The sequence below is a fragment of the Homalodisca vitripennis genome, chromosome 3, assembly GCF_021130785.1.
Source record: "Homalodisca vitripennis isolate AUS2020 chromosome 3, UT_GWSS_2.1, whole genome shotgun sequence".
In the NCBI taxonomy this organism is placed as follows: Eukaryota; Metazoa; Arthropoda; class Insecta; order Hemiptera; family Cicadellidae; genus Homalodisca; species Homalodisca vitripennis.
In genome coordinates, this window is record NC_060209.1 from 196,409,630 (window position 1) to 196,424,037 (window position 14,408).

General features: G+C 36.7%; 1 protein-coding gene across 3 annotated transcripts in view; it reads right to left on the reverse strand.

Moving 5' to 3' along the window:
- LOC124357987 (fork head domain transcription factor slp2-like) overlaps positions 1-14,408 on the reverse strand; it is a 134,161-nt gene that overhangs the window by 9,157 nt on the left and 110,596 nt on the right. For all 3 annotated transcript variants that reach the window (XM_046810167.1, XM_046810168.1, XM_046810169.1), the window contains exon 4: positions 6,087-6,252. In XM_046810167.1, coding sequence (XP_046666123.1) covers positions 6,087-6,252 — 166 coding nt within the window. The remainder of the gene's footprint in view (positions 1-6,086; positions 6,253-14,408) is intronic.

Sequence of the window (14,408 nt, forward strand, 5' to 3'; positions counted from 1 at the left end):
GACATCATATACCAAATCGTTATGTTTAGAAAACGATACCGTAAGCTTCACTTCTTAAACTTTATTCATTACATCAAATCAAAAAATGGCTGACTGACTACAGTCTTAGTGAAAGTGACTCCAGATATATGTGTATTTTAGGTGGTAATTATCCAACTAATATTATTAACCTTGTGCACAAACTTACCTGGAATAACCGTAAGTCTACTCACTAATTAATTTTTACCAAGAAACAATACTGCACCACTATATTTTGACAACCTATATATGTGACACTCCATAAGCACTTTTAGTGGTAAAGGAAGGTCAAAGTTAAACACCAAAGATTCAACAAAACTAAAAGAAAAGAAGATTTCAACATCATAACTTGACATTATATAGAGAACAAAAACTTCATACTAACTCTATAACTACTATTATATAAGAAGCAATAAATTCCAGTCATATGACGTCACAGTCAAGAGCCAACTCAACCTATCAGTGACGTAGATATATTCACCACTCATTAATCAAGCTGTGTAAGAGCAACAACTGTGTCACACATCAAGACCGCTGACCTGCTGCTGCTGACAGTGCAACCAGACACCTGCCTTACATCAGCCTCTTGTATTAACAACATTGAATACTTGGTCTAGAGCAACCATCACATTTTCCCACCACTGACTACAAATTGATTTCTTTGCAAATTTAAAATGTTTACTTTACACTTGGTTACACTTATATCAAACATATTTTAACCAAGCACACATATATTTTTCTGCTTTTTCAAATTCTAAACCATCTGACCTCAAGAGTTTTTGACAGACAACCAGCCAAAGTCGTTAAAAACTGATTTCATTTTGATTTTAAGCCTCTGACTTAAAGAATTTTGACAGACAACCAGCCAAAGTCATTAAAACTGATTTAATTTTTATTCTAAGCTATCTGACTACAAGAATTTTGACAGACAACCAGCCAAAGTCATTAAAACTGATTTCATTTTTATTTTAAGCCATCTGACTTGAAGAATTTTGACAGACAACCAGCCAAAGTCATTAAAACTGATTTCATTTCTATTTTAAGCCATCTAACTTCAAGAATTTTGACAGACAACCAGCCAAAGTCATTAAAACTTATTTAATTTTCATTACCAGATAATGCCAAACACCAAAACAAAGGTACGAAATTACCCCTGTGGGGAATGTGGTATTGGGGTAAAATACTCCAGCATTCTATGCACAGGCACCTGCAACCGCTGGTACCATGGTGGTTGTGTGAATCTGACAGAAAAAAAATTACAAAACTTACAAAAGAAGAGATATCAAACTGGAAATGCAGAAACTGCGATATCTCTCCTCCATCTCTAACCAAAACCCTCCTTTCGGACTCTAATCAAGGTATGAATAATCTCCCAATACTAAACAACCCTAAATCAACCATTATACTTCACACAGACCGTGCACCACCATCAGGAGCAGAGGAAGTCTTCCAAGGCACCGGTGAAGAACTTTTCCAACCTACTACTAATATAAATGAAAAACTTCGCTGCTCCACCCCCAAAACACAAAAGCTAACTGTGAGCAGTACTGGTCTAGTAAATAATTCATTAAAAGAAAAATTAGAGCACAGTCTCACTGAAAACAACTTGTTTGCAAACACAGACATGCTCACACTTGCTGCGGAAGCTGGAAATGCTTTACTGTTAGAAAATGATAAATTAAAGCAAGAACTACATGATATGAAGCAACAATTCTCTTCCTTAAAATGCCAAGATTTCAGAGACAATAATTTTGCTGAGGTGAACCTTGCTGAAGCAAAAATTGAAGAGCTTGAAAATGACAAGGAAATCTTGCTCTCCCGAAATGCTTCACTGGTTGAAACACTAAATGAAGTAGAACTCCAATTAGAGAAGGAAAGACAGTTAAGAATTGAAATGATGCGAACTTTTGAAGAACAAGATAATGAAAGAGAAAAACTATTACGTGACTCAGCAAATAAAATCAAGCAATTGGGTGGAATGATAAATAAGCTGAAACTAAACCAAGATGATAAAACGGACCTAGCTCAGACACCAAAACCTACTAGCACTTCAGAAACACAAACAAATGACTCCGAATTGTACGTTCCCAACTACTGTGCCTCTCTAATTACTGAGCTGGCTCAGCTTAAAACTCGACAAGACCAACTAGAACGCTCTGTGGAAACTTTGCAAGAAGAACTGCACAAACAAGGTGAACAAACAAACCCTGCTACACCACCACCAGTCACACAAAGTACACCCGTTGCAGAGAGTTTTCCTCGTTCTAAGAACTACAACCTAAGCAAGAAAAAAAAACCAACTGGGAAGGAAAGGAACCATTTCAGTGTATCTCTCCAAGTAACCAAAAACAAAGCTCGGCTTGCAGAACCCGCCAATGTAGAAATAGGCTTACAGGTAGATGATGTAAAACAGAAATGTGATGCTGACATCTTGACACAAGAAACTACAAGGAGAGACAGCCAAACTCCTTTTAAAAAAATGACTCAAAAAGCGAGACTTCCACCTATGACAGCAAGAATACGAGGCGACCAGGAAACCTTGGATGACTTTTTCATGACGCATATAGATTACTTCAAAGATATAAATATCCAACACAAGGAAAGATTATCAGCCTCGATTATCAGTCACTCTGAAACCCCAACCTTTAAAAGTACCTTGATCTCACCCCAAGCAGATACCACCAACCCAAGTACAGATACCAGCAACACCCAAACTCTTTTTTTAGGACCCTCAACCAAACCACTAGCAACAACATAACAAAATCTAAGAAAAAGCCCTTAACTCTGCCAGCCAAGATCACAATTTTCAACCAAAATATCAATGGCCTTGGGAGTAAAATTGATAGGCTAAACCACGAACTCAAACTCACTGATCCCACCATAGTTGTACTAACAGAACATGGTCTTTCTAAGGAAAAACTTATAAACACCCGACTTGATAATTATGACTATATTGGGGGATTCTCAAGACTTGAGCATAGAAAAGGTGGAGTTGCTATCTATGCCAATAAAAACCTAGGCCATGAAATTTCCTGCATTGACATCACAGGAAAACAAATAGAACTTGTTTGTGAAACGCAACTCATAAAAATCAAAACCAAACACTCAGAACTATATATCCTAGGTATATACAGACCTCCTATTTACCATAATCTCGAGACGGTCCTTGATAACTTGTACAATATACTTGACGACATCCCTACCTGGAAAAGTCCAATTATCATAACTGGGGACATAAATGTGGACTGCCTGGTTGACGGAGACGACAATAAACTCCTGAATGAAGTTCTCATGAGCCATGGTATCGTCAGGATTCCTTTACCACCAACAAGGATCACCTCTCACTCAGAAACACCAATAGATATAATCGCAACAAACCTGATGCCAACAGAGGAGATAGACACTGCAGTTCTTCACACAAGCCTATCAGACCACACGGGGCAGATATGCAAAATAAACCTGGAACCTAATAAAGCTGTAATACCAAGAACATCTCGAAGGTACTTCAATGCTCGAAACCTACAAAAACTAAAAAGAATTCTAGCACGTGAAACTTGGGAAGCTGTCTTAAACAAGCAGGATGCAGACCAGGCATATACAGAACTTAACAAGACCGTAAGTGAAGCACTCGATACAGCTTGTCCCATTGTAAACTCAAGAAGATCAAAGAGAAAATATATCAATACAAACCAAGAACAAGAGCTTGAACTGATGAGGTTAAAAGGAGCATATACTGCAGCTCTAAATAAATCAATCCTGATGAGCACAGTGGAAAATAAAAAACAAGCCAACGACAGGAAAAAGGAATATGATCTCCTACTGAAGAACCTTAAAAAGGAAACTGCAATCCACTACATTGCCAATGCAGAGAACCAAACCAGAGCAGTCTGGCAAATAATAAACAATAAGCGCTACAGCAATAAATCTCAAAAAAATTATATAAAATCTATTGACATAGAAGGCTCAACAATAACAGACCCCCAAAAAATAGCTGAACACATGAATCACTTCTTTGCTAATGCTGCAGAACAAGTTCTATCAAACTCCCAACAAGCAACTTTGAAAATACCCCCCACAATCCATGAGAGTGAGTTTGTGTCTCTTGAAGAGGGCCTTAGACCAACAAATAGAATGGAGATAGACAAAACAATATCATTTTAAAAATCAAAACCATCTTCTGGGATAGATGAGGTCTCGTCAACGATCCTGAAACACTGCAAAACTGAAGTGATAACCCCGATAATTGACGTAATAAACAAATCTTTCCAACAAGGCATTTTTCCCTCTCAGCTTAAACACTCTTTAGTTTATCCAAAGTACAAGAAAGGACCCACCTCTCTGGCCAGCAACTACAGACCTATATCTCTCATATGTACCCTATCCAAATTTTTTGAAAAAATAGTACTCAGTAGGTTGCTCACTCATCTAGAAAACAACAGTCTTCTAACCAACCGCCAACATGGCTTTAGGAGAGGCAAGTCCACCATTAAAGCCATAATTGATTTAGTGGAAACTATCATTGATGCATCTGAAGAAGGGGCCACAACAACCGGTATCTTACTTGACTTTAGTAAAGCTTTTGACAGCCTGAGCCACAAACATCTCCTAGACAAACTGAAAGCTCTAGGAATAAGAGGAGTAGCACATCAGTGGTTCCAGAGCTACCTCAGTGGAAGAACACAAATGACTGAAATAACTCAAGTAGTCAACAATAGGTGTCAAAAATTTAGATCCACACAAGCACAGATAACAAGAGGAGTCCCACAGGGATCTGTGCTTGGCCCTGTACTATTTATTTTATACACTAATGACATCGTATCCACGCTACAGGACAACTGTGAAATATTCCTCTACGCTGACGACACTGCCCTCACTGTGTCGCACAAGAATGTTAAAGAGCTGGAAATTAAAGCCTACATTGCTGCCCGTATAGCCAAACAGTATAGTCAGGAAAATGACCTTGTTCTGAACGAAGAGAAGACACAGCAGCTTTTCTTTGGCCCACAAAGAAGGAGTGCCCTCGAGCTACCCAATGTCTCAACATATAAAGAGGCTAAATACCTTGGGATAACCCTAGACAGTGACCTCAATTGGAGACCCCACGTAAACCAACTGTGCAAAAAACTTAGCACTGCCCTATATGTAATTAAGCGACTCAAACAAATCAGCAACGCAGAAACCTCAAGAACAGCTTACTTTGCACTATTTGAGTCCCAAATGCACTATGGGCTGACTGTATGGGTTTTCATCTCTGCGAAATCTACACAGGGTACTGCTCCTTCAAAAAAAGGCAATAAGAATAATGGCTGAATTGGGTTTTCGGGACTCTTGTAGAGGGGTGTTTAAGAGACTGAAACTGCAGACAGTTGCCAACCTGTACATCGGTGAGGTAATAACCTATGCAGTTAACAAAGGACTCGTCCAATTCTTGGATACACATCCTTATAACACTAGGAACAGATCTAACTACAGACTCCCAGCACATCACCTGACTGCCTATGAAAAAAAACCGTCCTATATCGGGGTTAGACTCTTCAACATCCTTCCACCAACGCTGAAAGAACAAAAAAGCAACAGGAACTTTAAAGAAGCTCTTCTTGACTGGCTGTTGGACAAGGAGTTCTACTCTGTTGAAGAATGCCTGCAGATAGGAAGACCTTCTCACTGATGACCACGCAACTCAAGTTTAAAAACTCTTGACGCCATGACTGTACTCCATGTTTATGTCAATAAAGATCATTTGTATTGTATTGTATTGTACAAAACGGCGGATGTTGCAATATGGTAAATAATTGACCTTTAAGCCCAGGTATTTGCCCGGTATAGGATAAACGTTTCAGGAATCACTGCCAGAGAATATAGTACCTGAATATGTAGGGAAGGTGCGATATTTTCTAAGAGTGACTAGTGAAAAGTATATCCTATACACAATGGCGCCAGGTACAGTAGGTTCATATTTCAACAGCCGCAATTTTGTAACGAACAAAGCTTATGACGTGAGGTTTACGGTGTTATATCCTACTAATAACGACTTTCCCTCACGATACCACCGTGTAAGTAGGACTTACCCAAGACTCTGGAGGAGGGTTGACACCCTCGTTACTGAGGGTCCACAGATGACCGGCGCCATGGCGAGACTTGAGACCCTTGCGGAAGTGAGGGTTGATGCTGAGGTTGTGTCTCACGGAGTTCTTCCACCTGTCGTCACTGGGGTTGTAGTAGGGGTACTTGGTCCTGCAACACCCGGTTGCTATGTCATGTTTAGGTAAACATAAAACATAAACGACCAGAGACTTGAGACCCTTTTGGAAGTGAGGTTTGAAGTTGATGATTAATTAAACTTGACTATTCTAAGGTTTTCAGGTCGGTTTTTTTTTAAATATATACGTATTTTCTTTTACATAATATATAGACCAAATGAAAATAAATGACGAAAAGAGTGAGATGTTTGGATTTTCACAGCCTAATTGGTTTGGTAAACACATAAAAAAGATATCGGGGGTTCATGATTTCCGTAATTCTTCAGAAAAGAGTAAATATGTTTAAACTTCATCTTATTAGTCTGAATCAGATTCACAGATAAAAACTATGTATGAAAAATCATCAATAAGGTATAGAATGTTTTCATACATAATACTTTATAAATAACTTTGGTTGATAAACAGCAAATCTTGCCACAGGAGAACAAATATTTTTGAAATCAGATTTAATTTGTCAGGAAATTAAATTTTGAAATTGTATTAATAAGTGTTACTATATAAGATTTCATCTTTTACACAGCTGAAATAATAACTTAGAAAAATGCTCAGGATGTACCCACAGATCCTTTTTTTATTATGTAGGTATCCCTTACCCCCCAAATCTCCAGGCCGACCCATCTAAATATAATTTTTATCTACGCCATTGCTACGATGGAAAGCATATAAGGAGCACAACAATATTAAAACTCACACTGACTCTTAAATCATAGATTTATTTTTATTTATCTATAATAAAAGGATTTTAAGTTAAATATCTACAACAGTACATAAAAATGGAATAATAAATTATTTTAAAGAGTTGTTTATGAATAAAATAACCTTATTTTACTTAAAAAGTTTAATGCATTAATTATTATTTGTGTACAGAAATGTTCAAGCTGAAACAAAATATACATGTTGTATTATCAATTATCAATTTTAAAAAGGCAGTACAAACTGTATAACCTAGTATCCTTCATTTCTTTTTATTCCATAAAATTAATAATTATTTCTTCTTAAATTGTTATTGATAAGTGATGAAACAAACCAACAGACAGTCAATACAGTAGGAATCCGACATACACAAATTAGTTTTATTAAAGCCATAAAGATGGCTTTGAACGGTTCACATGAAATTATCTCTACATGCTGTCACAAGAGTGAACTATTTGAATTTGCTGATGCTTAAAAACCTTAGGATACTTAAAAACCTTAGACGCAGCTATTAAAAAACTCCCTGTAAATGGTTGTTTTTGGACCATTTCCATACATTATTGTTTGTGATCATATCATGTACTTCTCTGACCTAAACCTATTAGTATTTCGTATTATTTTATTCGGCATAGAGTTTATGAAATGCTTATAACGAGTCCAAACCGAGGTCCTGAAGCTCACTCTCTGCAACAGATCGGCAAAGTCCAATTCAGAATTTACCACACAGCGGAGAAAAACGTCATCGTGAGTGAAGCTCTCGGTCTCATCATTTATTTACATTAATTATAAAAGTAATTACTTTTATAGAGTTGCACTGAATAAAAACTGTAAGTTATCTTTCAGAGTTGTTTGAATAACGGGGAGGGAGTAGAATTCGACCTATCAGAAGATTGAAGTTGTGAGGGGAACCTTACTCCTGCATCAAACGACACGCAAACCACGTCGGTAGGGAACATCACGCCGGGTATTCATCAGGAATTTCAGATATTCACTTACAGCGTCAGGTTGGGGCAAATTTGACACAAATTATTTCCCTGGTGCATTAATATCAAATCTATTAAAAGTACATTTTAAAATTTATTTAGGTTTCACTATTTCATTGTGTAGTAGTTTATTTATAATTGTATACAATGTTCATCTATATAAATTAATGAGTTTATAAATGTGTATAACTTCTGGGGTAAAAGAGGTAAAATAGTCATATAATTTTAAATTACGTACTCTACGATTTGTAAATAAAATTATTGGATCTGACGAAGCATTATTAATAAATAATATAAAATTCCATCACACTAATTGGAAAAGTTAACCATTCTAGAACTGACTTGAGAACAGTATAAGGATCGTTAAACGCGGACTTTTTGAAGAAGTAAAATGAACAGAAGTTCAAAATTCCTTAACCAATGGCGTACTCCGTTTGATCTTGACGCTGTGCGCTATCTTCTGCAATGAAATTCTATTTGTCATCTTTTCCCATTACAGAAGTGTCATAGTTGTTTACGTCATCGAATGATTATGGCCACAAACCTTCCGTCGGGATACGACATGAAACATCATTGCAACTGTATTGCATCGCGAGAAGTACTGACCATCAGCTACTGTAGTAGTATTCTCCCATGTAAAAGTCATCAGGCAGACAAAAGATACATGCCCTCAAATCAGTTTAAATCAATCTGAGAGAGTATAGCACTCTCTATCTCTCCAATGCCTGATATATGTGATAGGAATCATCAAAGAACGTTTATTTCACTAACATGTAAGACAGCAGATTAACACTGAAACAGTATTGAAAACGGCCCCAAAAGGTTGAAGGAGGTCATAAAGAAATCCAAATCCTTCTGTTCTGGTTTCAGCGTAAAGTTAAAAGAAAAACACAGTCTTTAGATATTACATTGACAGAATCTGGAGGCAGGCAGGCAGGTAAAAGAATACCCTTCTCTTTGGGAAATTAAACGACTATATTCAGTGCCAATTCCAGGCATTTAGTATAAGTTCTATTGTGGGAGGTTAGCAAACAAATGGGCTAACTCAACACATAACCCATATGAAAGATTAGGTTGACAAAGACCCGTAAATAAACACAGGAAAAGTAACTAAGAAAAGTTAAGAATGGAATTATTCCACCTAAATTGATTTTAAACTCAAGCAACGAAATAATCTTTAAAAAATCTTGTTTGCAACTTACCACTCATTTTAATTGGGAGTCCAAACCAAAAGTGATTTCTACAATGTATGAGTAAGAATCCAAAGTAACCCAACTCCTCTCACTATAAAACTGCCTATTGGCCTGAAGAGAAACTGTGAAAGAAAAGAATGGTCGCATAAGCACATCGTTTCCTGTTTTCTACCAATCCTGCGATAACACAGCCCGCTAGCCAATTCCCCTTCACTCAAAGTATAGTTATCTCTGTACCATCCGCTCTATAGATCTCTCTAAATCCTCCTGAACCCTAGATCTGGCAAAATCGATAGTATTTTTTATATTTATAATATAATACTAGTTTGTTTCTATGGGTTCCAAATGAAATTAATGTTAGTATTGCACTTTCTACCTTTATATTCTTGTTTACAAGTCAGCTATAGATTTATGTAAGTATACTGTTTATGTAAATAAATTATAGTTAAGGTGTTAATAATTATAATATAAATAGTTTTTGTCTAATAGTGTACATTTATTTTACGATTAACCAGACAACGGATAAGAACAACGATAATATGATCTCAAACTAGTGTATATTAGAAATATTAAATCATATAAATCTAGAATACATATGTATAAATTGTTGCTTTTGCCCTTTTTAACTTTATATTCTTGTTTACAGTTTAGCTATAGAATTTTGTAAGTTTAATGGTTATACAAATTATACTTAAGGTTTTGATTATATTATAGATATTATTTTGTCAAAAAATGTGCATTTATTTTAACATTTTAACGAATAACCAGACAACGGATAAGAACAACGATAATATGATCTCAAACTAGTATTTATTAGAAATATCAAATAATATAAATCAAGAATAAAGATTTGTATAATAACAATAGATAGCACAAAAGGGACAAAAGACCAACCAAAGAAGGAAAATGAGGCCAATGCCTGATACGTATGATAGGAATCCTCAAAGAACGATTATTTAACTAATATGTAAGAAGGCAGATTAACACTGAAACAGTAATGAAAGTGGCCCCGAAAGGTTGAAGGGGGTCATAAAAAGGTCCAAATCCTTCTGCTTTGAGTATAATACTAGTTCTTTTACAAAGTCAAGCTGTTCTAGCTCGAAGTAAAATTGACACGTATTTAATACACAAAAGTGTTAATAGAAAAACACAGTCTTTAGATATTACATTGACGGCATCTGGAAGTTCAGCAGAGACGTTTAAGAATACCCTTCTCTTTGGGATATTTAATGACAATATTCAGTGCCAATTCCAGGCATTTGGTAAAGGTTACTACAGGAAAAGTGCTGTTGTAGGAGGTTAGTAAACAAATGGGCTACCTAAAAATATGTCCTCATTTAAAAGTAAAAAGGTCGCATTAGCACGTTGTTATCTGTTTTCCACCGATCCTGCGATAATACAGGCCGCTAACCGATTTCCCTTCACTCCAAGTATAGTTATCTCTGTGCCATCTGCTCTCTATCTCTCTCTCTAAATCCTCCTTAACCCTAGATCTTGCAAAATCGATAGTATTTTCATATATTTATAATATAATACTAGTTTGTTTTTATGGGTTCCAAATGAATTTAATGTTAGCCTTGCACTTTCTAATTTTATATTCTTGTTTACAGTTTAGCTATAGATTTTTTTAAGTATACTGTTTATATAAATTATAGTTAAGCTTTTAATTATAATATAAATAGTTTTTATCTAATAAAGTTCATTTATTTTACGAATAACCGGACTACGGATAAGAACAATGATAATATGATTTCAAACTAGTGTTTTTTTTTAGTAATACTAAATAGTAAAAAACGAGAATAAATATTTATATAATAGCAATAAATAGAACAAAAGGGACAAGAGACCAACGAAAGAAGGAAAAATGAGGCCAATGTCTGATATGTGTGATAGGAACCATCAAAGAATGTTTATTTCACTAACACGTAAGACAGTAGATTAACGCTGAAACAGTAATGAAAATGGCCCCAAAAGGTTAAAGGAGGATTGTACAGGAGCGGAATCTCAAAAAAATGGTCGCATTAGCACATTGTTATCTGTTTTCCACCGATCCTGCGATAATACAGCTCGCTAGCCAATTCCCCCCCCCCCATTTCAAGTATAGTTTTCTCTCTGCCATCTGCTCTCTATCTCTCTCTCAATCCTCCTGAACCCTAAATGTGGCAAAACCAATAGCAGAAGGGCTTTATTTTCATGCTTAGCAAGGACCTTCATACCAAATATGTGTTTCTACTCAGTCCATCAAGTACTAAATAGTGCCTTCATAAGTACCACTGGAAGTACTTGGAATTCTCTGAATTAAAAAACTGTAACTGTGGTGTACCACTGAGGTAAAAAACAATAGTATAATTCTGTAGAGAGACGTGGTTTCGTCCTGAAACCATACGTTAAAAAAATTATGTTTGTTACGCTCCACCGTGACGAACGATAAATTTCCATCTATCTACACAATCAATTCATTCTCACCCCCCGGCCTACCGGCTGACACCCCCCCCCCCCGGCAATTGTACCACGTGACCGAAAATATGAGACAAAATCGCAATATCCGGTAGGGAGACGCTGGCCCTAAAAAGGCGTTTTGACGTCCCCCTGAGCAGGTGCCTGGCCCCGAGGTATACACCCCTCGCCCACGTCCCTCGACCGCCCCACGGTAATTACCAAGACCGTCACAACATGCACCTGAGCGGGGGGAGGGACGATTGCGGGTTTACTGTGTAATGTGGTCCTCGCCACGCCGCCTGTCTCGCTCAAACGTTAAGTCCGGCACTGTACTGCAAAATATAAGTAATCTTCCACACAACCTACTTTACAGTTATGTAACCAATTTTAAATTATCAAAGACAGCAACCTCCCTCTACATCCGTACTCCCCCCCACAATGTACGGCATGATGGTTAAATGTTCCTTACAAAATTCGCATAAATAAATGTAGTATCTGAAATTTTTTATTTTAATAAATACATTTTTACTTGTCAGAGAAAACTCCCATCCCGCTCTACCTCCGTAACCTCACAATTTACGGCTCAACATATAAAGATGTTTTAATAACTAGCAACAATGATGGAGATATCTGAAAATTTACTACCCTTGTGGTTTAAAGTAGAAAGAAATGAAAACTGTTCTTCTACTTGTGAAATGTAAGTGTATTAAACGAAAATACAGTGTGTGTGACTGGGGTTTCGACAACAAACTAAACAGAAAAAACAGTGGGTAAGGTTTAATATCACTGAGCCAAGTCAAGCTTTAGGACTACGAATAAGATTCGGGTTCAACCGAAACAAACAGGTTTTGTAGGAACAAATATCTGAAAATGTTTAGGTAACTAGGAACAGAAACAGTGAAAAAAAAACATCATTAGAGAGACGCAAGCTAAAAACTTCTTTACATTTAAAAACGAATGCTATCATGGTGAAGTATAAAAGAAATGCTGAGAAGGGCTAAAACAAATCGGACACTAGGATGCTGGGTTACAATACGGAATTTCTTCAACTTGACAGTTAATTCTTTAAACCTTGTGATACGTTGTTTCAAAATTGTGTACATTTTTTAAGTATATATGCAATGCTGAGAAGCTAGGACACTAGGATGTTGGTTGAAGAGAAACTCCAGTGTTCTTAATCAGACTGGTTTGTTGCTAATTGTATTTATCTTATTCTCAATATCGTTAGTACTTATGGATGTTTTATACTGTTACTACTTCTTTGCTTTATATTTTGTAGTATGTCCAAACAATTTCTGGGTTATTTTTATGTAAGCTGTCCAGGTATAGTTTTAAAGATGAAGTTACAAATAGATAATTTTTTGATATCACTCACCATCTTGGCGTGTTAAAGCAATTTTAGTATAAGTTTATAAAAATGGTGGAACCTACGAGTGTATAAATACGCAATACAGCACAATACCAAAAAGGAAGAGTAGCTGATACTCAACGATGGACGTTATGCATGACGCTGTATTTAAGATTTCACTCCATCTTCAACGCTATAATCCAAAGGAAGAAAGCGTGATGTCGAACATATGATCCTTACCCCAGCTGATAAGGACAGAGTACAGCGTTCCAAGACATGGCCTTCTTTTATCAGAATGAACATCAAAACAGAAGCACAGCTGATACACAACAGTAGACGTTGTCAATGATGCTGTATTTAAGAATACACTCCATCTTCAACGCTATAATCCAAAGGAAGAAAGCGTGATGTCGAACATATTATCCTTACCCAGCTGATAAGGACAGAGTTCAGCGTTCCAAGACATCTCCTTCTTTTATCAGAATGAACATCAAAACAGAAGCACAGATGATACGCAACAGTAGACGTTGTCAATGACGCTGTATTTCAAATTATAGTCCATATCCAACGCTATAATACAAAGGAAGAAATGGCGATGTAGAATATATGATCCTTACCCAGCTGGTAAGGACAGAGTACGGTGTGCCAGGACATGGCCTTCTTTATCAGAATGAACATCAAAACAGAAGCACAGCTGATACACAACAGTAGACGTTGTCAATGACGCTGTATTTCAAATTATAGTCCATATTCAACGCTATAATACAAAGGAAGAAATGGCGATGTAGAATATATGATCCTTACCCAGCTGATAAGGACAGAGTACGGTGTGCCAGGACATGGCCTTCTTTTATCAGAATGAACATCAAAACAGAAGCACAGATGATACGCAACAGTAGACGTTGTCAATGACGCTGTATTTCATATTATAGTCCATATTCAACGCTATAATACAAAGGAAGAAATGGCGATGTAGAATATATGATCCTTACCCAGCTGATAAGGACAGAGTACGGTGTGCCAGGACATGGCCTTCTTTTATCAGAATGAACATCAAAACAGAAGCACAGCTGATACACAACAGTAGACGTTGTCAATGACGCTGTATTTCAAATTATAGTCCATATTCAACGCTATAATACAAAGGAAGAAATGGCGATGTAGAATATATGATCCTTACCCAGCTGATAAGGACAGAGTACGGTGTGCCAGGACATGGCCTTCTTTTATCAGAATGAACATCAAAACAGAAGCACAGCTGATACACAACAGTAGACGTTGTCAATGACGCTGTATTTCAAATTATAGTCCATATTCAACGCTATAATACAAAGGAAGAAATGGCGATGTAGAATATATGATCCTTACCCAGCTGATAAGGACAGAGTACGGTGTGCCAGGACATGGCCTTCTTTTATCAGAATGAACATCAAAACAGAAGCACAGATGATACGCAACAGTAGACGTTGTCAAT